Raw genomic sequence first — 24,542 nt, 5'->3', positions numbered from 1 at the left:
GTGGGGTCTCGGCTTCATCTGTGCTTGTTAACAGCTTGCTTTGGGGATTTTTCTTTTTAAGAATCCCTGGAAGAAGAAACCAGTTGTAACGTTTGTATTAAGCTTATATGGAATTGGTGGTTTTTTTTTTTTTTAATTAAAAATGAATATAAGTTTCATAAAGTTCAAAATTCCTTTCTCTGTGAGTTACTGCATCTGAGGGAACGGTGGTGAAGCCGAAGGTGTGATCAGCCTCCTTTGGCCACATGGTCCTGTCTCTGGCTTACCATCCTTACCGTACTCCGCTGTTAGTGAAACCCAGGGGGAGGGGGCAGGTGTGGAGGAGGCGAGGGCTTGACGGAGCCTCAGAACGCCTTTCCAGAGCCCTTGTTTCAAATGTTCTGCTAAGCTGGGTGCTCAGGTCACCCAGTGCCCTGTTGACGAGTTGGGCCTTGTGCCTTGTGAGATCGAGCACCAGACAGGAGAAGTGGGTTTCCATCTTGGCCCGAGTTCTCGCCATTCATCCATCCCTCCACGTGCCAGTGAACAGGCATGTGACAGGTGACCTCTGTGTCCCTGCTGTGGCTGGCTTCGCCTTGGGCAAGTTCTTTTACTTTCTGGATCTTAGTTCCCAATCTGCTTAGCAGGGAATGGGCTAGATAGTCTCTGAGTTTTCCTTGCAGAAGGAGGAGGTCTTTTTTTTACTGGGTTTGGTTACTCACACACTATCTCACTGGACCGAAAGAGCAGGGCCAGGTCTGGCTCTTTGGGACCTGGGTGCTGACAGCAGTGCTGGAGCGTGACAGGCGCGCGGACATCGACTCAGTGGAAGAGTCCCCAGAAGTCCAGTAACTCCCACCCCACCAGGAACAAGCTGCCCCCCGTCTGCTTGCTTTTACTCTTTGTGGAGGCAAACATTTTAAAAAATTCAAAAGGCTAGTAATCGAAGCCTTATGTTTCTGCTCTTTTGAAGCACCTCTCACTGTTTCTGATTACAAACCCCTCTCTGGGCTGGCTGTTTTAATTTGGTTGATTCAGGTGCTTTCTAGCAAGATGTTACACAGAATCACATGAATTTATCGAGCACCTACCATATACCAGGGCTGTGTTCGGGTGCTTACGTTATATCAGTGGACCAAAGTTGCGGCCCTCGTGGAACTTAAGTTTGCTTGGTGGTCTCCCCTATTTATACTTCCTATTGAAAACGTTGTCACTCTGTCACAGTTCTCCAAAGGCTGGGTGGTTAAGAAGCCACCTCTGGCTTCGTATTTGAGGGTGGATATCTAGAGGACTGCCATCTTTTAATACTTACTTTAAAGTGACTCTTTTAAAATGATAGCTCATTTCCTGTATTTGAAACTTAGGTGGATTTTGATTTGCTATCGAACCTTCAAACGGATTGATTTATATCCATACAAGAAGTGTAAATGGCCCTTGACCCTGAAAGTGGATTGCAGTGCAGGTGAGTGACAGAAAGACGGCCTTGGATACCAAGGCCACATTTAAAGACCTGGCTGAAGGTTAGAGGAAGTGGTTTGCCATTTGTCATTTTTTTGGAGACCTGCTGGCCTATGTCCTCTTCCCTACCTGGTGTGGCCCCAGCCCTGCTGCTCCCACTTCTGGATCTCATCTTTCAGTGACTGTCCCCCTGAAGCACCATTGAGGGTGTATTCTAGAGCGTGGGGAGAGAGGGAGTCATCCTGAGATAGTTGGGAGGTTGGAGCGGCAGTGACTGGTACGCTGGTTGGGCGACAGGCATGGCTGTCATAAGACAAGCCACAGCCCTGCCCTCTCGTGCAGTGGTTCTCCCACAACCCCCAGAGGTGCTAAGCTCCCAGCTCCAAAGCCCCGCAACCAGCTTTTTAAAGTAGACCACGGGCAGGGCCTGGGTAGTCTGTCGTTTAAAGCCTCAGGTAATTTAGTGCAGGGTGCAGACTTCTGAAGTGAGGTGGGAGGAATGATAACGAATGTATGTGGCTCTTCATTGCTCAAGCACTCGTGTGCTTCCTGCGTGCTGTCTCTCTGCCCCATTTTTCTGAAGGCAGGGGTGCGGTGGGGTGGGGAGGGTGACAGGCTCGAGCCCTGGGCTGTAGAAAAGTATGTGTACTTAATGGAAAGAAGAGGTGATAGGCCACGAGGGGAAGAGGAAGGCTGGAGGGTTGTGCAGTTTCTTAGCTAGTATTACAAGGTGGTAGCCCCTATTGGGTCCCTCCCTCTGGACGCTTTGACCTTTTCCTGGGAGTTTGCCTATAAGATGCAGGACCTTTAAGTGCACAGTGCTAGGAGATAAAAATATAGTAGGAGCAAGGTCCGGATTGGTGAGCGTGATGACCTCCATATTACTGTTAAAATTCTTTTTATACAAAATGAAAACTGTCAAAAAAAAGATTGGAACAGAGCTTGAGGTTGGAGTGGGTGCGACAAAGGGGAAAATGTGAACTGCTCATTGACCCGTCCGTTGGGGCCATAGGGCCCAGTCTCCTGCTCGGGAACCGTCCAGGCTTCCCCACCGTGGATCCCCCCCATCCCGCTTCCATCCACGTAGTACACCCCAGCTCTTCCTCCAACCTCCTGCCCCTGTGCTGCTTCCTCTCCAGGTGGTTTTGGAAATGACCTGATAAGGCTCTTTGTGTTTGTTTTAGCTTTTGAGTGCTTTCTGTGCTTGAGGGACTGTGCTAAGTAAGCGTCTTTCAGACTCGACAGTAAGACCTTGAAGTTGGTATCGTGTGCAGATGGGGAAACAGACCCCGGGGTGGGGGAGCGATTTTGTTCAGAGGTCCTACCACTCTCAAGTAGCAAGTTGGGATTTGAGCTGCCATCCTTTTGATCATGTTTATAGTTGTATATATTTCTTAAAGCTTTATTTCTCTGAATGTAGAATACAGGCCTTGATACCTTCTCTACTCAGGGCTTTCTGGCTTAGTGAACAAACAGAATCATCACTGAGGGTAGGGAGTGTTCCTGGTGCAGCCAGAGTGCAGATAGTCAGGAGCTGCCCCCGACGAGCCGCGTCCAGCTTCACTCTGACTGTGGAATATGCCTCTACCCGCTGTGGACCTTGCAGCTCCGACCGGCTTTGTAGGTCATTCTGCTTAATCAAGAAAAATCTGCTTAATAGGAACCGAGCTTGTTACAATAATACCCTTTGATTTTGAAAGTGGTCCCAAGGAAGGCACCTGGGGGTCATCAGGAGTCCTCCTCAGATGTCACTGGAGAACCTTGCCCTGTCGGGCATTAGCTCAGGAGGATAGTTGATCCAGACTTGCCTTCCCACCTCAGCCCAGTGCAGAGCAAAGGGTTAAGTTTCTGCCGGTAGTTACTTTTGAAGTATAGGATTAGAGCCTGGAGGGTATGTGTAGGTTTTATTTACTTTCTGCATTAAGAATAAGAATTGGGGAAAACTGTCATGACTCTGCATTAAATTACTTGCAGTTGCAAAAGTGACTTTCTGTTGTGAGCCACGAACATGGTCTTGGAAGTACTTTTATTTTAAGAGAAAACTTGCTGAACTGTTGGGATAATAGCATTTGTACATGCTTCTGTTTTCTGCCTCACTGGGACTAGCTGGATTCCCTTTCAGCTGCCTCATATAGAAAGTGACCTGAAATTGAGGCGGATGTTCCAGAAAACAAAATATTTTATGGAAGGAGTTAGTGCCTAAATGTGCCTTCCCATGTCCTGCTAGTCACCCACTGCAGGAAGCCAAAGCACCCGCCCGATGAGGGGGACATTTCACTGATGAGAGAAAGCTACGGATGGATTTTAAAGTATGGGTCTGTACCCTGAGTCAGAACACGTTGAAGTGAGGCGTATTTCCGTATCCATCCGTGGTTGGACAGGCACCTACGGTATGATCTGGAATTGTGCTTGGATAACTCCCAAGTCTTAGTGTTGAATCTAAACGTAAATTTTAAATAGGAATCATTAAAAAAAGACCTGGTGTCTGTTGTACAGGTAAGTTAATAACCAAAGGGGATTAGGCCTTAGGATACAGTTGTGGCAATTTTAATTTTTAATTTAAAAGTAAGAATTCAGTTGAAGATAATTGTGTTTGTTTTAGTATTTAATAATTGCCCAGAATATACTATTTTAATATTCTCTCTTGGAATGGAGTTATTTGAGACTCACGTGGGTTTGATTTTCCCTTGCAGTAACATTCTCCTCTCACTTGCTTTTTATAATCACATCCAAACCTTGCCAGCCCAGCTCGAGTTCAGGAACATTTTCAGATGGCTTCTATTTCCAAGCTATTATTGGACTTGAGAATTTAGGCACATTCTCCTGTAGTGTTTCAGTGGGTCAGCCATTCAGAAAACCTCTTTAATGGCCAGTGTGTGTCATGAAGGCATCGGGCTGCAGGTCTGATGGACTCTGCCTGCGTCCCGGGCCCCGAGAGGGCCCTGGGGTGTAGCTGGCCGCCTCAGGGTGCAGGAGGGTGGGTGCTCCTGGCCGAGCTCATGTGCCAGCCCCGTTCTGAGTGCTTTGCAGGGCTTACCTGCCCTGAAGCTCTCCCACCATGTGAGGGACATAGCGTTCTCATTTACAGATACATCGACCAAAGGTGAGGGGCATCGGCACCTGGATTATGTCCCAGAGCTGTAAGTGGAGCCCACAAACGGCCATGTGATTCCAGTCTCTTCACCACAGTGACCCCACCCGCTTCACTGTGCCCCTCGGTTTTACACAGCTGTGGTGTCTCCCAAATGACCGTTGATGATGTCATCGCCCCAACGGGGGTTTTGTTGAAGAGGTTGTATAACACAGTGGGAATAAACATGGGCCTTGAGCCCTCGTGCGCTGTCTTAATACCCCCGGGTACCACTCGTAACCCAGGTGGGCCTGCTGCTGGCTGAGCCTCGGCCGCCTCGCCTGAGGGTGGCTGTATCCAGAGAGGTGGGCTGTGTGCCAAATAGAAGGATTGAGTAGGTGACGGCTGTGCTGATGCTGGTGGTTGTGAGTTCTCCCCGCCCCACAAAGGAGGCCCAAGGCCTGGTGGCCATCCCGGGTGGAAGGGGTGGGACTTGCATGATGGTGATCCTTGTGGAACTTCTAGAAGAGGCTCCTGAAGAAACTTATTTTATTTTATTTATTTAAAGATTTACTTATTTGAGAGAGAGGGTGGTGTGGAGGGGCACAGGGAGAGGAAGAGAGAGAATCTTAAGCAGGCTCCATGCTCAGCACCGAGCCTGACACGGGGATCAATCTCAGGACCTTGAGATCACAACCTGAGCCGAAACCAAGAGTCGGACATTTAACTGACTGAGCCACTCAGGAACCCTCCCCCCCCCTTTTTAAGATTTATTTATTTATTTATTTGAGAGCGAGAGAGCTGCTCGTACTTTTAAAGGCTGTGGAAGAAAAGGATTCCTTCATGGCAGCTGACAGACATCAGTTCCTATTTCCCAGAACAGATGGTCACTACCTTTGGTGAGATTAGAACTTTTGTCAGAATTTTAGAAACTCCTAAAGCCTTCCTAGGTGGGCACCTTCCCTCCATTGGGGCACACGCACCCTGGCCTCCTGGGAGCCCCTCATGGGAGCTGTGTGGGCCCATGTAGGGCTTCAGCCCAGGGTGGCCAACCATGATCACGCAAGAATGGAATTCAAGGTTCAGAACTTTCTGATGGCCTCTGGTCTTCTGCACAGGATAGTGTGGTGCAGGCCAGCAGTGGCCTGATTTTGAGGTTTCACTGTGATTTCATCGCAGGCGATGGAATGTATGTAGGGGTGTTGATTGGATCTGGATCTGGAGCTGCTGAGCAGCTGTCACCTCCTCCAGGAAGCCTTCCCTGACCATCCAATTGGACATACTGCCCTGGGTCCCGGTTTTCCTTTCTGCAAAATAGCAGTAGTGATCCGACCGCAAAGGAGGGGTGTGAAGACAGCAGATGAGCCTGTGAGGACCACAGATGCGGCCTGCTGTAGTATGGGGCGTTGTACACGGTGGCGGCTAGACAGTGAAAGACGCCCTCCCGAAGGTCCACTTGAATGTGACTGAAGGTTGTGGCTGGTGCTCAAAGCTCACTTGCCACGTAGGAGATTATATATGATGGCACAGGGTGCGGAAGCTGGGTCACTCCCTCGTCATGCTCTGCCTCTGCCCAGAGGGGTGAGGAGCTGCCGGCCCTGCTGCCACCGACCCCCGGGCCTTCGCTGTGTCTGAGCCAGGCCGGGGCTGCGTCCTTTCTACGTCAGGCACCCCCACGTCAGAAATAAAGAGACGGAGCTCTCAGGACAACGATTTTTCAAATCAGGGTGAGGAAAAAGCAGACTAATTTTATCACATCTCCGCATAAGGTTATTTCTCTTAGTTTTGAATTTCAAACCCAACATGGAAATTTTTAAAAGCCAAGTTCAGAAGAAAACCTTCATTAGCTCTGTAAAATCATGAAAACCCAACCAGGGAACCCCAGTTCATTGAAATAATAATTATGTAAGAACGATCGCTGTTAACTTTAACGAGCTTGCTAGCCACTGTTTTCAGGGCTTTTCATAGATTCTCCCATGTGATCATTACGACGACTCTATGAAGTCAGTCCTTTTGTGTTCTCCCATTTTACAGGCAGGGACCCGTGGCACAGAGAGGTGAGGCCGTTTGCTGGAGGTCACAGCAGTGTGGCTCCAAGTCTGTCAGGAGTCTGTTCCCTCTCTTCCCCGCAGGTCTGGGAGTGAAGCCCCCACCCTTCCTGCTTCTTCCTCCAATGGCCTGTCCTTTAAGAAGCAGGGAGGAGACATGCTTTATTAGTCCGCGGCTGCCCACGTGTGGACAAGAAGCACCCGCTCACTCAGACGTGCTAAACCTGATGGAGGGGAGCACAGCTCTGGGCCCTTCCTGGCCCCGCTGTGTTTGGTGTGTTGGGAGACAGGACTGAGTAGTGGCAGCTAATCTGGTGTTCGGCCCATCTGCACAGCTTGGTTGGGGAAGGAGCAGACCCACATGCTGACTGGTTCAGACAGTCAAACCTAGCTTCCTAGTGTCCCTCTTTGTCCCCTTCTATTTGCACGGAAATCTTCCCAAGCCGTGGTTGGCAAGTTAGGGTTCCCCTATGTGCGTGGGGAGCAGCTGCCTCGTGCCATGCAGGCTTGCCTTGGAGGTGGGGTCGCGCTTGGGGAGAGGGCTGGGCTCAGAGCCTGTTGTCTGCCTCAGATGCAGGAGGGGGTGCTGGTGCCGGGAGTTGGCTATCTCTGGTCCCACCTATCTGCTGCTTCCCTGCCATTAGAAACTACACTGGACAGAATTTCACCTTTCCGTGCAGGCTGAAGGTAACCAATTACTACTTCGTTGTGGAAAAGTGATGCCCTTGGAGACAGGTCGGGCATACAGGACGCTGAAGCTTCTTGAGAAGGATGTACTGCTCACCGTCCCCTTTCCTGTCCTTTATGGAGCCTGTCTGCACTCCCCATGTCCCCAGCTAGGCTTCTGTTAATCGTCTGTGGGCAAGGAAGCTCGATAGCAGTCCTGTTGATACTGTATGCAAACAGAGAGGTGCTAGGCCCTGACAGAACACCCAAGGACCGACCTCGTGTGCACAGTGCGCTAGTGCCAGAACGTGGCTTTTCTGGCGTGACTTGGCTACTCATTTAAATAGGTCTTGGCTCTTGGTTCTTTGTGGGCGAGTGATGTTGCTGGACAGCTGACCTTGGGAGAGGAGAGTGTTAGGTGTAACAAACATACAGACAGCTTTTTCTCTTGAGCTCCTAAAGCACACGTGAGTTAGAGAAATGGTTTATGAGAGAACGATGAGAATGGGTGGTGTCTGCACACTCCTGGGCGGCCGAGGTGTGCTGGCAGGCTCTGGAACAGAACAGTTTTCTCTTTACCTGATGCCCGCCCTTTATGTCTGAGGACGTACTTTATCTAGTGGTAGGTGCCAACCAGTGGTTGGCTCACCATCTCCTCACTTGGCCCACAAGCTTTCCTCTTTTTCCAGATCCTGCTCCGGAAGCTTTCCAGAATTTCTCTAATAACCAGTGCAGAGGTTTGTGGGTATTTTATACTCCTCTCTATCATTTATATTTAGATTCTTGACTGAATTTTACTAGCAAGTTCGGTGAAAACCTGTGTTAACTGCTTTGGCGTAGGAACCACACTTTTTTTTTTTTTAAGAGAGCGTGAGCAGGAGGTGGGGTCTCGGGGAGAGGCAGAGGGAGGGTGGGGGAGAGAGAATTCTAAAGCTCCACGCTCAGCATGGAGCCTGACTCAGGGCTGGATCTCACAACCCTGCCATCATGACCTGAACGAAATCAAGAGCTGGATGCTTAACCGACGGGGCCACCCAGGCGCTCCCGGAACCAACCATTTTGATGCATCTCAGTGAACTGGTGCCGGATACTGTAGTTGAAGTAGGTGCTGTTGTAAATGACGTCTTCACCATAATTAGTATGCGTATGTCCTTCATAAAGATCCAGATACAGCCTGTTCGTGCCAGCTGACAGCAGGTGTTGTATTAAGGCGCTGTCCGGAATTGTGTTGGGCAGGGCGTAGCTGAGGCCGGGGAGTGTTCTGCTGGCCGTCTGTGTATTGTCTTGTTAACTGCAGTTTGAGGAGCTGCGTTGCCTCAAGATGTTCCCAGGTGCGTTAAGGGGCCGGAGTTTACCTCTCCAGCATGTTCCCTTTGTGGACCCCTGCGTCAAAACCCACCCGGGAGGCTTACTTAAAATTCCCGACCAATTAAACTATGATCTCCTGGGTGGGTCTTTGAAATCTTTTTTATCAGCTGCTCAGAATAGTCTTAGGCAGACTCAGGAGTTCTCCTCTGGGTCTTGAAAAAGCACAAGTGACATGGTATCACCCCATCTCGTTATTTCATTTGCTTCCAGTCTTCATTTGAAATTATTTTGTTTATAAGCAATATCGTTGATGTAGCATCTTCCAGTTTTCAGAAACTTCTTTTACATTTCTCCTTCTAATAACCACCCCATGACAAGGAGTAGGGCTGCCCCACAGGTGGGGACACTTCTAAGTGTCAGAGCCCCGGTGGAAGTGAGAATTTTCTGCCTTGGCCATTGTTGCTCTTTGTGTATCTTTCTGAGGGGGAGAGATGACCCTTGGCTCTTACCTGGTGTAGTCTTGGTACCTGCCAGTGCGCGTTCACTGGTCCCCAGCACCTGTGCAGCACCGAGCACGTATGTAGTCGGTGCTCACTCAGTGTCTGTGCAATAAAAAGCCGGGGGGGGGGGAGGGGAGAAAAAATCTCTAGGAATAATAGAGTTAAAGTTACCACTCCGCTTAGCGGACCCTAACTTAGGACTTTTTGGCTTCAGGTATGAATTTGGGGGCACTTAATTGTCAGCAACTGAATAGAGAGCGTCACTTGCAGAAGTAAATGACGAGTTGAGGTCAGGTTGAAAGAAAAGGATTGGTTATTTGGCGATAATTAGTCAGCATTAAAGCGTTGCCACCTCACTGCATCGTCCTCCAGGTTAAGGATGCATAGCGAAAGCTGATTGAGAAACCAGAGGCCAGAAAGAGGTTGTATGCTGAAGTCCAGTGTAGCTGCCAGCTCATTGATTCAACGATATTAGGGAAGTTCTGCGCCAGTACACACACAAGCTGACTGTGACTGTCGCCGAGCATCCTGAACTTGGTGGGGGGTGGAACTATCCAAATATTCCTTCACGTTTTTAAAAACTTCCTTCAAATTATTGGCTCTGAAAGTAGGGTCACCCTTCCTCTGTCACCAGCTTTAATTCTGCCTCCTGATACCCAACGTCTCCTAAGGGGTCCCTCACTTGTAGAACCTTCAAAATACACGGCAATGGAAGATACTCTTGCGTGTGTTGTGTGTTTTTATTTTTGTTTAGAATAGCGAACTCCTTCCTCTTTGATTTCCCCGCGTCGTACACATGTGATGGGGTTGTGCCGAACCAGGCTGTTCCCCCACCGGGTCTCAGCATCACTCACCATGGCCTTTTCCCCGCTCACTGGCGTTCAAGCTGCTGGGTGATGTGATCCCGCCGCCGCCGTCACAGGATGGTGCGTGCTCCATGAAGGAGGCCCTGGGCTCTCCCGTGTGCTCGTCCGTCTTCGCGTCCAGTGTGGTCACCGCCACCTAAGGAATGGCGTGAGGACGTCTTGCAGAGTGCCGGGCCTGCCAGGGCAGGTGCTACCAGGAATCTTTCAGAACTTCTGGTACGATACCAGCTGGGGATCAACTGAAATACAGTTGAAGTTCAATCAGTGTTTCATTGAATCAACCCTCCCTGTTGACGGATGCTGTGCGTTCCCTCCGGAACGCATCGTGACGACACCCGCAGGGAGAGCCCTTGCTCTTCCTTCCCAGCGGTCAAGTTCAGTGCCGCCAAAAGTCAGCTGTGTCTGTTCCCAGCCCTGTTCCTGCCACTGTACTCCTGTGACTCATTGACATAGTATCCAAACCGACACAGTATGAGCATGGAGCTGTTACGCTTAGAAAGGCGCACAGTAATGCGCTTAAAAGTTGTCAACCAGTTAGGTGTGGATGAGAAGCCATTAAGAATTTGCATGAAGGCATAGGAAGGTTTTGCTCTCTGATTGCTTTTATAAGTGACTTAACATTTTTGGCCCCACTTTAAACAGTATCCGGAAATCACAGGCAGTGTATCACGGGTGCAATTTAGTCGGGAAAGACAGTGCAAGTCTTGGGCCTCCATCCATTCCTTCCGCTACCCATCCATTCAGGAGCGGATGTCGGGGTGCTGTGTGCCAGGCACTGTTACGGGTGTAGCAGTGTCCGAAGCTGGTGTTCTGTGGGGCAGGGGCGGGGAGGCAGACCGTGGACAAGCAAGGGGCTGCATGGAATGTCGGGAGGTGAGTGCTGTGGACAGAAGTACAACAGCGAAATGGGGATAGATCTGAAGTCAGAATGGGGGCTACCATTTAAAATGGGGAGGGGTCAGAGAAAGCCTGGCTGAAAAGGGGAACATTTAAGCAAAGACTTGGAAGTGAGGAAGGAAGCGTGGGGACCTAGGGAGGAAAGCAGTTGGCAGAAGGAATAACAAGTACAAAGGTCCTGAGGCAGAAGCATCCCTGGCATGCTCCGGGAACCCTGGGGGAGGCCAGCTTGGCTGGAGGGGAACACGGGAGAGGAGGGGAGTAGGGGGTGAAGTCAGGGAGGTAACCAGGAGCTACTGCAGCCGTTGTAAGGACTTCCCTTGTACTGAGTGAGTGAAAGGCATTGGAGGGCTCTGAGGGGAAGAGTACTAGGGGATGGCTTGCCTTTGAAAAGAAGCTCTCTTGCTGATCTGTTAAGGATCGACGGAAAGGAGCCAAGACTAGACATAGAGACTAGGAAGGGGATGCTGTGACCCAGGTGAGGAATGTTGCAGTTGGATGGGAGTGTGGCAGTGGAGGTACGAGCAACAGTGGAGTTCTGGGTGAGATTTGCTGAGGATTGGCTGGGATTGGATGAGAGAATTAAGGATGACGACAGGTGTTTTTTGTTTTGCTTTGTTTTGGCCTATGTTTTTAGCATCCAGGTGCTTTTTTTTTTTTTTTCCCCATTAAGTGATGGAGTGAAGACTAATTGGAGCCAGTGTGTGTGGTGCGTGTGTGCTGGGAATTCAGGTTTGGGCAGATGAAGTCTGAGATGCTACGAGGCCATCAAGGAGAGGTGTGGACGGGGTAGATGAATATAGAGTTTGAAGTTCAGAGGGAAGGATCCCGCTGGAAATGTAAATTTGGGTGTCCTCAGAGTGCACACAGTCTTGAAAACTACAAGACCGGAACCCCCAAAGAGTGAGTGTAGATAAAGAGGAGACGCCCAGGAGTTGAGTCTGCGGGCGCTCTAGCGTCGGGGACTTGGAGAGATTGGGGAAGAGTCCAGAGCTGTTCTGGGCCGAGGGTGTGCAGGGGACCGATGTGATATCTGACAGTGGTGGTGGGTTCAGACCGGGTTCCGTGTGCTGGAGGCCCCTCTCCTGGACTTTTACAGAGGCAGGCCTTGTTCTGCAGCTCTCAGAGGCATTTCTCTGGACCCCCCATAGCTCGCCTCTGGGCCTGCTCAGCAGGTGGAGATGCCCCTAACATCCCCAGGGAGGCATCTCCACCACAACCATCCCCAACTTTCCTTCCATTTCTCCAGGGCTGTTTTCTGTCTGAAACCCATCTGCAGCAAGCCAAGGGTGACCCATTGAAAATGCAGGGACTGTCCTTGGCTGCTCGCAGATTGTCACATCTGCAGCTTGTAAAAAGCAAAAGATCCCCGTGCATCCAGATCTATTCACAGTTCAGAAAAGGCCCAGGGTAGAGACTGGATGAGTTCCTACCCTGGGCTTGTTCTGATTTGCCATCTCCCCAAATCCCCTGGTGTAAAACTTGCTTTGAGACTCAGGAGGACAGGAAAGAATTGGGGGTGTGAATTGGTAGTAACAGTTCTCGCCCCCACCCCTGTCCCGGAGGAGTGGCCTTACGGGACAGACAGGACCTCTTTGGGAAGTCCTGTCTCTTTTCTTCCTGGAAGTAAAGTAAGTTATGCAGTCTATGCTCTTTTTCTTCTATCCCTTCCTACCCCATAAAATAAAGCAAAAGGCAATGTGGTAAAAAGGAGCAAATCCTGAAATGCATTTCGGTTGTGTCCCAGAGCCTAAGTTTCAGGGTATAAACAGAAACTGTGCATGCAGACACGCACACACACACACACGCGCACACACACACACACACACACACACACACAGTGTTTCTATGGTCCGTTCCCTTGTTCTGAGCTCTGGTAGTGTCTGTTTTTCACACTTTGTAATTATGTATTTACTTCTGTATTATACAGATGATGACCTTCCCCTTCTAGGACACATGCCCCATGGGAGCAGAGACCAGGTCTGTTTGGTTTACTGCTGTGTCCCCAGGGCCTACCACAGGGCCAGGTGTATAATAGGTCCTTGACTGACTGATGAATGCTGATAATCACTGGAGTGCCTGGTTTTGTTTGGCGTGGAGACAAGAAGGCTGGCACCCCTTCATAAGTCTCAAGGACGTCTCCCCACGAAGGCACATGACAGCCCATATACATGTGCAGAGTGGGGAACCTGACTCCCAAAGTTTACACTGAATCAAATTCAGGACACATTGCTTCATATGGCTGATTTTATTTTTTGTTTTTTAAAGATTTTATTTATTTGACAGAGCACAAGCAAGGAGAATGGCAGAGGGAGAGGGAGAAGCAGACCCTCTGCCAAGCAGGGAGCCTGACGCGGGGCTCGATCCCAGGACCCTGAGATCATGACTGAGCCGAAGGCAGACTCGTAACCAACTGAGCCACCTAGGAGCCCCTATATGGCTGATTTTAGAAAATTTCTGTTCAGAAAGGCTAAATTAAGTTTTTTTTTTCTTTGTGGTGCTCTGAGGGCCCCACCCAGAGGCTTAGCGTAGATCAGAGCTATCCCCTTGCAGAGTCTTGTGCCTTCAGAGAGCACATCCGCTTGGCTCTCCACTATGTTTTGTGTACCTGGCACAGAGCAGGCCTCAATAAGTAGTTATCACATCAATGGGGGAAATAAGTTTGGGGTAAATGACAGCCTGCGTCCTCCTCTTGGGAATTTATACCGCCTGTCAGCACATTAAAGGCTCAGTAATCCTGCAGAGACACGCCTGTTTGGCTTCATGAGCTCTGGAGGTGGGTGGCTCAGGCTTTGATCCCAGCTCTGCCTCTTGCCAGCGTTGTGTTCTTGGGCAAGCTGCCGACCCTCTCTGTGCTTTTAGTTCCTTGTGTATAAAATGTAGTAGTCCCCATGTCACAAAGGTCTTGTGAAGATTAAATGTGTGATTCCAAGTCAAACACTGGGCCCAGCACTTGGCACATAGGAAGCATGGAAGCATTGGCTGCCAGGATGCAGGTGATAACGTGGACACACGTGGCATCCGGGGGAACCAGTTCTGCTGAACCTTGGTTTGGGAAATGCCAGTTACATGGGAGATGCAGTAGGCAGGTTTTCATGCCATATCTGTCACTACCTGGCTATGAGTCTCTGGGCCGGGAGGTCTGTCCCCTGCAGGGAGCTGGCCTGTTTGCATTGCACAACTCACCGTTGTGAATGAGTGGGTCACAAACTAGATGAAGTGCAGGGTCCTGGGGAGGCCCAGGTAGCCCAGAGCGGAGTTGGCTGGCCTAGGTCCAAATCATTGAGCACCTGCAGAACTCCTCTGCGTCCCTGTCGATAAAACAGGATGAACTGTCCCAGCCCTCCACGCTACGGCCTGAGGCAGCCAGGATACAGGGTGAGGGCTTGGGGGATGGCCGACTGGTGGGGGGAGGCGGGGCAGGTGCACCAGCAGACTCTGCCACCCAGGCCCCTGCACCCTGTGAGGATGAGGCCTCCGGCCCACAGTCCACAGCACCCTTGCCCTTTGGGCTGTGTCATTGTTGCTGACCAGCGCTCCGTTCACGCTCCCAGCAAGCTCTTTCCTGGCACACCCAGGCCTCCCAAGACGAGCTGGTTGAGACGTCTTGGTAGCAAAGTTGCCCCCTGAGCTCCCACAAGCCTTCTCCCCTAAGGCGGCCACATCTTCTCGTTAGTGCCCTGGGACAGGCACCAGCATCAGGATGTAGAGACCCCATTCGCAGGGCAGACCCACACAGGGCTTTACGAGACTCTCAGTCCCAACCGCTCCAGACCATGTGAGGGTTTGTCCCTGGAGCTGACTTCATCTTTTTTTAAATTTGACTCATATCAACTTTAAAAGACGGAATGGTCACAATAATGAAGAGTAGGCGTCTTTACAGAATTTTACCATTTAAAGGAGCTTTTCCATGTGGACCTCAGGGAAGGCCCATCCGCCCTTTTTGTCCCACGATGGGAACATGCTTTGTATGTGTTCATCTGTCTTAACCCACGTGTATTTGCTCGTGTTCCCTTCTGGCCTCCCTCCTGGTTGTGGGTGTTTCCTTGGGTGTTAGCAGCCTGTTGCTGCCCAGTGGGAGGGGAGAGGGGACGGCGCGTGGGGTGTACCAGAGCTCAGTGGCGTCGGAGCAAAGTGCGGTGTGAGGTGTCCATGCCCGAGGAGCCACTCGTCTGTCCATCCTGCTGGGTCCTGCCAGGGCTGCTCGGGCCTGAGCCGGCCTCATCTGGGCCACTGGCTGTTCTCTGCCCGTGTGGGGCCTCCAGACTTGAACCTCTGCACTGAGGGGAGCAGGGAGGGTCTGTCAGGGAGGCCTGAGGCCTGTGGAGTCGTGTTCAAAGAATTATAGAAGTGGGGACTTGGTCCCACAGTTTGGGTGGGGCCTCGGTAGTGAGAGGAACCTACTGGGAAGTTTTTTCCCAGGGTGATTTGGTTTTCGAGCAATGTAGACGGGCATGTTTGGGGGTCTGGGCTCCAGGTTGGCCATTTTCTTGTTCAGGGAACATTCTCCAAGCACCTCTTGGTGCCAGACGAGTGGGTGAGAAATGAACACAGATAGTGGTCTCTGGGGCTTGAGTTCAGTCTCACCTATGGGGCACCTGCTCCCACAGCTCCTTGTCCCAAGTCTGTTGGGGCTTCACTCTGCCCTTCCTCCCCATTTTTGTGTCCCCAAATAGGCAGTGAGGCCACTTGTGTCCCCTTGCTGCTTCCCCAGAATGACTTGCCGTGTGACCTTGAGTGAGTGACCTCCTCGCTTGGCTCAGTTTCCGCACCGAGAGTGAAGGGCTGCTTGGCATGGCCGCGGGGGTCCCCTGCCCCCGTCCTAGGCTGGCAGGGCGGAGGCGCCACCCTGGCAGGGATCTCCCCGCTGGCAGCTCCCTTTGGCTGAGGTCACCACAGGCCGGGCCAGCCTTCTTGTTGACTGAGTCGTGTTATGAGTTGTCACATGCTGGGTATTTGGAGTTCAAGCCAAACAGGTTTGGGGAACTAATGGCCTCCGAAGTCCTCAGATCCTGGCATGAAAGCCCCACGAGGCAGGGACGTGATTGGTCTTTTGGATGCATGGCAGCCAAATCTGGAGCCAGCACGGGCACGTGGCTGCCTTCAGAGCTGGAGAGAGGGAAGGAGAATCTGTGTGCTGAGAGGCGGACTTCAGGTCTGGATCAGATCTGTGAATCCCGGCTCTCTCCCTCCCTGCCCTTTCCCCATCTCTTCGCACCTCTCTGTGTGACTGCAGTTACTTGTCTGTGCTACTGTCCCCTCAGCCAGAGAAAGAACACAATAACCCTTCCCATGTGGTTAGAGGGAAGAGTAAATGAAAATACTATCTAAGCACGGAGCTGCCAGGGCCGGCGGTGCCCACCCGCACGTGTTAGCTGCAGGACCCCCCCCCGCCCCCGCCCAGACCCCAGACCCCAGTGTCTCCACTTGATAGAAGCTCAACGACTGTGCAGGCCAGTTGCTTCAGGCCTTTGCTCCTGTTCCCCAGGGGCCACTTGCATTGTCCTCGTCCAGGCTTCAGAGCCAGGCCCCTCTTAGGCACGGCCACCTAGCACTTGGCCTGCGTTGACGGCCTGCTGGAGGTGTCCCCAGCCCCTCGCTCCCCTGACTTCTGTGCACACAGACCCCCTGTGCGCCCCCGGGAGCTTGGTAAAACGCAGGTTCCTGACGCAGGAGGTCGTGGGAGGGGGAGGGCTGAGCAGCGGCGTTTCTAGCAAGCGCCCAGGGACTTGGGGAAACAGATCTAGACCAGTGGCTCCCAGACCTGGCTTTTAAAGTGTTCACCGCCTGGCATGCAGACCAGCTCAATCAAAGCCTGTAGGGCTGAGGCGCGGGCTGCAGGCTTGCTTTAATCTCTCAGGTGACTCCGGTGAGCGCTGGAGTTTGCGACCCCTGCCCCCCACCCCCCTCCTCTCGATGCCAGGGTTCCTCTGAGCTGACATGGTTCGAGCTCAAAGCCAACTCCTGGCCTCATGGGTGGCTGTCCTGGGGGCAAACGGTGAACCCCATTTGGCTTCTTGGAATATTGAAAAGCACTCTTTGGGTTCCCATCGCTGCAAGAACTGCCTCAGGGAGGGGCACCCAGCCTTTGGGGTTAGATGGTCCTGGATTCAGAGTTTGGCTGCACCCCTGTTGGCCAAGAGAACATGAATGGGATGTTGGGCTTCCTCACCTCTGTGAACCTCTGTCTCTTCTTCTGTAAGACACAGATCGCCCTAGTCTCTGCCTCAAGGGCTGCTGGGAATATTTGAGGAGCTCCCATAAAGCACCTGAAGTGGCTCCGGGCACATAGCAGGTACTCAATAAATGATACCATTGCATAGTTTTCCTTGCTTGACATCCTCCTTTTATGGGTGGGATAGCTGTGGTTCAGCGAGGCGGAAGCATCTTCCAGAGGCCACACAGCAAGTCAGCCGCAGATCTAGGGCTGAAACTCCAGCTCCTGCATGCCAGTGTTGGGCCACTTTTCCTGCCGCTGACTCCCAGCCTGGGGCCTTCATCTGAGGGGGAGGGCCTCCGTGGAATGGAAGGGGCTGTCTGCTTGGGGAAGGTGGAGCCAAACATGCCACCATTCCTGAGGTGGCCAGTGGCTGGTGCCAGGAAGCAGGCGGTGACTCCCACAGCCCGGACCTGTGGGGCTTCACCCAGCCTCCAGGGAATTTCAACAGCATCTCGGGCTGTCCCACCTCGGCACTGGCTCCCACACACTTTGCCTCTCCCTTCACCTCTGTCAAGAGGGCAGAACATCAGACACTGACTTCAAATGAATTGCACTCCGAGAATTTATGGAGAGTTGTGTAAGACTCCTGTGTGGCCGAACCAGCTCTGGGGCCTACGTTCCAGGACATCCCTCCTTGCTCCTGCGAGGGACAAGGCAGGCGGGGGACTCTATTCAGCATGTCCAGGCAGCCTGGCAGGGGGCATGGAGACTCCTGTGGGGACCAGAGAGCCCCTGGCCTCCTCCCCTCCCAAGCCTTTTCCCCTCTTGGCCTCCCTTGACAGAACTGTCCTTGAGGGAGCTCTCTGGACCCTCCCGCTTTGCCCTGGAGGCTTCTGTTACCGGGTAGCGGTAGGCCCTGGGCCGCTGAATACAGCTATGGTTCTCGGTCATGGCCTCCTTGCCCTGGACTCTCCCTGGACAGGCTTGCCATGCCTCTTTCTGGGCTCCCTCACATCACCACCTGCCCCTCCCCCATCCCATCCTGGGTCCCTCCCCTTGCTGAGCCATCTGGGCCACCCAGATGCTGACCAACCCGATTCATCAGTTCCATTTCAGCCACCCACTTGACCTCTCTTTTGGGTCGAATAAACACTTCAAATTTAATCCTTTTCAAACTGATGTCTCCCTGAAGCCACTCCTGCTATCTTCCCATCTTGGCTAAAGGCAAACCATCCTGCTCTGGAGTCAGGCGAGACTCTGGTGTCTTCCTGGCCCCAGCCCCAGCCCGGACATCCAGTTCGTCAGCAAATCCTGTCCTCAAGGCTTCCAAACTGTATCTGGAGCCAGCTCCTTCCCACTGCTGCCCTGAGGCTCAGGCTGCCATCACTAACTTGTTCATCCCCCCCCCCCCCCGCCCATTTCATTCTTGTCATCCTACAGTCTGTGCCAGGTCATGGCCAGGTCATGTCACTCTGCTGCCCAGAAGAACGACCTGGCTCCCACCTCGCTCAGGGCTCACAAGATGCTCCCTTCTGCCCCTTTTCCTCTGGCGTTCCAGGCAAATTCCACCTCAGGCCCTTTGCTTGTGCTGTTTGCAACACCTGCAGTGTGCCATGCCCAGGTGTTCAAGCAGATCCACCACCCACCACCTGCAGGTTTGGCTCACAGGTCTTCCTCTTTTACCTTACAGCTCCCCCTCGCCCACCACGCACTCCTGAGCGCTCTCCTCTGCTTCACTTCTCTCCGTGGGGATCACTGTGGTCTGGGAAGGTGGGGTTGTGACCCACTTGCTCTCGCTGTGTCTGCAGTGCTCACAGGGTGCTGAGTGGCAGTAGCGGTTTCTCCCCCCGGCTGGGGTAAGCAGCTCTGAGAGGGACGAGTTGAATAGGCTCTCAGGAGGTGGGGTGGGGTGCTTGGCCCTCAAAGTGGCAGGGAGTGGAGGGTAGTCTGTGACCCGGTCACATCCCCTCACCTGCAGGCACCGTGTTTGCGGGGCCTGTCCCCAGTCTGCCCAGTGACTGTGGTCTGTTGTGTTAACAGGCTCTTCTTGGACTCCAGCATCTTTCCATATCCATCAGCTTTGGATTTCTCTGTAGATCCCCTCTTCGTGTCATTAAATTATCTGCTCACTGATGGGATGGCTTTGGCCCATCTTATTTTTAGTTGCGCTGTTACATTGTTCCATCTCTCTGACTCCCACACCCCGTCCTCAGAAGGCCCCGGAGATGCTCAGGTGTGACTGCCACTCCATGACGTCACCTTCCCCGCAAGTCCCCTGGGCTCAGTGGCGTTGGGGCACCAGAACCCCATGCGAAGAGACAGAGCCCCCTACCCCGTGACTCATTAGCTTGTGGAGACGCCCCCGGCAAACAGACCAAGCCTGTTAGGTCCTGGGGGTCCTTGCGTAGCTCTCTGCCCAGGCCTGGGCCCTCCACTCTTGGAATCCTCCCCCGGCCCTGGCCTTCACTCCTGTTTCTTCAGTTCTGTTTTTTGTGTGTGGTGCCACATGTCCCGGTGTCTCCTTTACCAGGGACCCGTGGGGGCTGAACGAGAACGTGGTGGCCTGGAGCCGGCGGCCTGAGTGTTGGCCGCACGCTGGCATCAGGCTCCCCCTGCACGCGAGCATTTCTCTTCTCTGGGCTACACCGAGTCGCGCGCAGACTGGGTGAGGGGAGGAAGTGTGTCTGTCTGACTCCCCACAGCGTCCCCAGCCCCGAGCCCAGCAGGTCGTGGACTCCCTTCTGTGTGTCAGGCGAAGGTCCGGGTGCCGGGGCTGCGCGAGAAGCCGCCTCTGGAGCCAGGGGACAACCAGGGGGACGCAGAGTGTGTTGGCCGTGGTGGATACCGTCGAGGGAAGGGGCTGGAGGCAGAGAGCGAGGGCCTTTGCGGTTTCCGTGCAGTGCTGAGGGCACGCTCGTGGACGGGAGGGGAGGGGTAGCCCCTGAGCGAGAACTTGAAGGAAGGAGGGGTGAGCCCTGTGAGGATGGGGCCGGCGGCTTCCTTGGCCCCACATAGTATCCCTGGGGAGCTTACAAATACTGAGGCCCCGTGCCACCGCCAGAAATGCCCATGTCACGGGCCCGGCGTGCAGACCTGGCCTCCCGTGAATGTAGTGAGTGGCCGGGGCTGAGGGCTGCCAGGACGGCTGTGTGTGGACACGCTGAAGGGAGCCCAGCGCAGCCGGGGCACCGAGGGGGCGGGGAGGTGGGGGGCCGGCCTCTGTGTGTTGAGGAACATGGTCAGTGTCCTGGGAGCCCGGGATTGACGGTTGCAGCCGGGTGCGTCGTGATCCAGTGTGCTTTCGGGGAAGGGGCAGGTTGCTCTTCTGTAGAAGGGTTGGGAGTGAGGAGGCCAGTGAGGAGGGGCGCTCCTAGGAGACCCGACCGGGCCCATGGAGGGAGGGCACTGGCCGCCCCCCTGCTTTGACCCCCCGCGTCATCGCCACCAGGAGCATCCCGCAAGTGCTGAACTCTCGGAAGGCGACGTGCCCTCGCATCCCAGTCCCCGGGCTCTTCCCAGCCCAGCTCTGCCTCGGCAGGCCAGCAGGGCTGGCCTCTATTTACAGATGAGGAGGCCAAGGTTCGGAGCCTAGGAGGCAGGGCTTTACCCTGGGCCACACGGCCAGTGAGGATGAGGATCGGGACTGACAGCCATGCCGCTGCCTCCTTGGGATGCGTCACAGCCCCTGGCATCCCCTTGCTTGGCCGGCCCCTGGCGTCCCCGCCGACTGTCCCCGTGCAGACACGTGCAGGTAGATACTCGAGTGCCCACATGTCCTGTGCTGAGAGCTTCCTCTAAATTTCATCAGCACAACCACCCAGTGAAATTACTGCTCCCGTTTTGCAGATGGTGAAACCAGAGCCCAGAGAGGCTCCTGACTTGCCAGGGTCACACAGCCAGGAACCTAGAATCAGGTCTTTGTACGTTAACCACTACTGTACTGAGAACTGGAGAGACACTGTTTCTCAGCACCTGACATCTCAGCTCCAGGCAGCCCCTGGGCTCTCAGGAAGACTTCTCTGACCACAGGAGGGGTTTCGTGGTCAGGAAGGAGACTGTCCTGCTGGACATCACTGCTCTACTCCTAACAGGAGACACCTAGGTGGTGATCTGATGTCTTCCCAGAAATTGTGGCCCTGGAGATGAAAGGCCTGGGCTCTGCTTCCCCAGGAAAGTCTCGGAATCTGTCTGAGCCTTAGTGTCCTCATCTGTGAAATGGGTATTAAAAAATGCTTATTCTCCCCACTTCCTGAGGTGCCGGGACGGTCCGGAGATAACAGCTGAGAAAGCACTTGAGAATTACAAGGGTTGTGTGCATGCCAGCTGGGGTTGCCCCCACTGGGCCAGGCAGGTGGTGAGAGGAGCCTGCCTTTGGGGGCTTTGCCTCTGATCATAAGCTCTACCAACCACAGGGATGCCAAGGGCTGGGGAGAAAGCTCGCCCCCTAGTGGAAGTGGGTGTGGTTGCTGCGGCTGCAAGAGCCTGAGCCTGAGCCTGAGCCTGAGCCTGGAACCTGTGCTCAAGGGAGCAGAGAAATGCCGGACAGCTAGAGGCCAGGGCTGTTACCTCTGTTGGACTGATCTGGTTTTTGAGTGGTTAATAGGTGTGCGATGCTGGTAACAGAGAGGGGACGTAGAGATTAATGATGCAAGGCCTGCTTGTCTTCAGAGCTGCTGCTCGTCCTGCTCTGCTCTGTTAGAGACGTCTGCAGACGGGACAGTGTAGGGGACCTGCAGTGTGCTCGGACTGCCCTTTCTTCCCCGACAGGACAAGGGCGTGCAAGTCGTCCCAAGTGTCCAGGCAGCCTTGCAGCGGACTGTCCCTCCCACAGTGGGGTCGGCTGGCTGAGGGGCTGAGCTCACGTCGGGGTCCCAGCCAGCCCCCAGGCCACCTCCTGGGCCTCATGATTCCGGAGCTTTGGTGGTCCATCTGGGGCACAGGCTTGCCGCCGAGCGTGGGCTCGTCTTTAGTTTCCTGCCTTGGATCTTGCTCAGCTGGTAGAAGCAGCTGACCACAGACCTGGGTCGCACAGCGTTGGGAGGAGCGCACACAGGGGCGGCCCTGCACCTTCACCCAGAGCCAGGCCCTCACTTGTCTGTTCATGTGTCTGTTTGTATGTTCACTTCCTCATTTAGTGTAATAGGTTATTTGTCGATAGCTGCCTTTGCCAGCTTTGACACGGTTCACGTTTCGGGTCCTTCCCTGTCACGGGGGCTGTCTTGAGCATCGTGGAACGTTTGGCAGCACTCCCTGACCCCATCCACTAGATGCCGTGGCAACATCCCTCCCCTCGGAGGTGACCACCAGAGATGTCTCCAGATGCTGCGAAATGCTTGCCCTTGTTGAGAACCACTAATCGAAGCCCTGACGTGTCAGCTTCGAGACTGGCCCCATTCCCATCTCTTGCTCCCTCAGACAGAGCTGACTCTGAGCCAACACCTGATACAGGTGAGGTTCCCGGAAGTGTTCACCCTTCCCGCTTTCCCTCCCGCCTCACCTTTCTCCTCTCCTGACCGGAGGGCCTGCTCACTTCCATTCTATCTGGGGAACAGATTTGGGACCTGGGACAAGGTGCGTAGCCTCCTGTGGCCTGTTGCCCCGTTTGTAAGTCAGGGCTGACATATTGGTAGCTGTACGTAAGAGTAGGATAGTTGGTGTATGTAAATCCTTGGCACGTTTCCAGCATACGTGTTCTTATTGAACAACTATTTATTTTTGCTGTGCTAAGATGGGGATGCATCGGTGAGCAGGACAAAAGCCCCGACCTTGGGATTTCAGAGTCTGTGAGGGAGGCAGATACGTTATCCTGCAGTTGGGATTCAGTGTAACAAGTGCTGTGGAGGGGAAGGACCAGGGGGCAGTGGGAGCCTGCAGGAGGGCTGCCCCATTCAGGAGTAAAAGAAGGAAGGCTTCCTGGAGGAGGTATCCCAGCCAGGACCTGAACGATGAGTCCGAATTAGCTGGGTGAAGGAATGGTCTAAGTTACCTATCTTTTTAAAAAAAATTCTTAAATGCTTTCCTGGAAGAAAAAAAAAATCTCATTTAATGAGCTCTGGTAGCAGAGAGGGCCAAACTGGCACAGGATCTGGGCTTACACTCCCCTCGAGATTCCCGAAATGACAGTGTTTGGTGCAGTGAGGCTGGGATGGGGGACCGAGTGCAGAGCTAGTGGCCTGGAGGAGACCCACTGCAGGTGATGGATGTAACGTGGTACCGGAAACCTCCCCAGGCACGTGGGGGCACAGTACAACTGCTATCCGCACAGCACCCTCCATTCCCAGCTCGCCTGTCCATCTGTGGGGCAGTTGTCAGGACAGCGCTGCTCAGTGCAGTCTCACAGAACCCGGCTGGGGGATGCTTCTGCTCGCCCCACTCCTTGCAAGGGGAGGCAAGGTGGTGGGCAGAGGCTGGTGGAACTCCCGTGGGTCGTTAAAGCCCACATTTCGGGGGCCTCAAGGTGCCGTCTGGGGCTCCTGGGGGGTCCCCTGCTGATGCTGTGTGTTGTTCCTCTCAACAGCTACAGTCTCCGCCTGGCGTCCCGGTGCCCTCCGCCAGCCGCCCCGTACATCACCAGGCAGTGTAGGAATGTCAAGGCCACGGCAGCAGCCCAGTTCCAGGGACCCCTCTTCAAAGAGTAGACACTTCGCCTGCTCCCTGACAGGTACAAGGAGGGAGGAGCGGCTTCTGGGGCCGTTCGGGTGGCTCTGGGGGCCGAGGAGTTGGGTCTTGGGGTGGGCTGGGAAGCAGGGAAAAGGGTGGGCATGACCGCCTGGGTGCCAGGTGGTACACGGGGCCTTCCTGCAGACAGGTGCGGACCGTGGCGCACCTGGGCACCAACCCTGGCTCTGCCACTTCCTGGCTGTGGGACCTCAGCAAGTCACTCAGTCTCTCTGAGCCTCAGTTTCCACCTTGGTGAAGTGGGGATGACAGTGGTACCTCTTTCACGGGTTGTAAGAATTAGAAGCGTCGCAAGTATGCAGAGCAGGCAGAAGGTGCCTGATGCACGGAAAGCACTGGCTTTCGGCTCTTAGCTGTTGTAGCTCCAGCCGTTAGCTGTGACTGTTGAATAAGAACAGCAGGGACCATGACAGCGGCACTTCATCAAGACCTTCAGCGGCTTTCAGCCCAGAAAAGATGGTCTAGTCTTTATTCCCACAGTGTGTTTGAAAGTGAAAGTAATAGTATTGTGCAAAACATAAAACTTAAATTTATGTTGAAGCAGAAGTCTCTTTCTAGATTTCTGATGGTAAAACCTGAATTCATTCGTAGAAGCTGGTCTTTCCCTCTTCAGGGGGCCTGGGCTGCTTTGTTGGTGACACGGCATGTCTTCTGTCACTGTGTCCCTGAGACCGTGATGGGAGGACCCCGTGCCCAGTACATCGGGGCACCAGTTAAAGACACAGACCCCAAGGTGCGGCACCAAACTTACCAAGCAAGCGTCGTGGTGTGCAGGGCCTGGGAATCTGTATTAGCAGATGGCCCGGCGATTCTGGGACACACCCAGGTGTGGGGGTGCCTGCTTGATGCAGCCAGGGTTGTTGAGGATGAGAACGCAGTTGTTTCGGGCAAGATTGGGCTAAGCTCTGAAAC

The 24,542-nt window shown here is 53.5% G+C and overlaps 1 protein-coding gene across 4 annotated transcripts in view; it reads left to right on the top strand.

The window, feature by feature from the left end:
- The window catches only part of PRDM2 (PR/SET domain 2), a 118,677-nt gene that overhangs the window by 88,709 nt on the left and 5,426 nt on the right, over positions 1 to 24,542 (top strand). For 3 of the 4 annotated variants that reach the window (XM_045777941.2, XM_045777938.2, XM_045777942.2), the window contains one exon: positions 23,470 to 23,613. The exons of the other annotated variant lie outside the window; for it this stretch is intronic. In XM_045777941.2, coding sequence (XP_045633897.1) covers positions 23,470 to 23,590 — 121 coding nt within the window. In that variant the 3' untranslated portion in view covers positions 23,591 to 23,613. The remainder of the gene's footprint in view (positions 1 to 23,469; positions 23,614 to 24,542) is intronic. 4 annotated transcript variants of the gene reach the window in all.

This window comes from Ursus americanus, chromosome 33 (assembly GCF_024610735.1).
Source record: "Ursus americanus isolate L20-20 chromosome 33, mUrsAme1.1.p, whole genome shotgun sequence".
Classification (NCBI taxonomy): domain Eukaryota; kingdom Metazoa; phylum Chordata; class Mammalia; order Carnivora; family Ursidae; genus Ursus; species Ursus americanus.
Note: the sequence above shows the minus strand (reverse complement) of the source record. Positions and strands in the feature narration are given on the sequence as shown.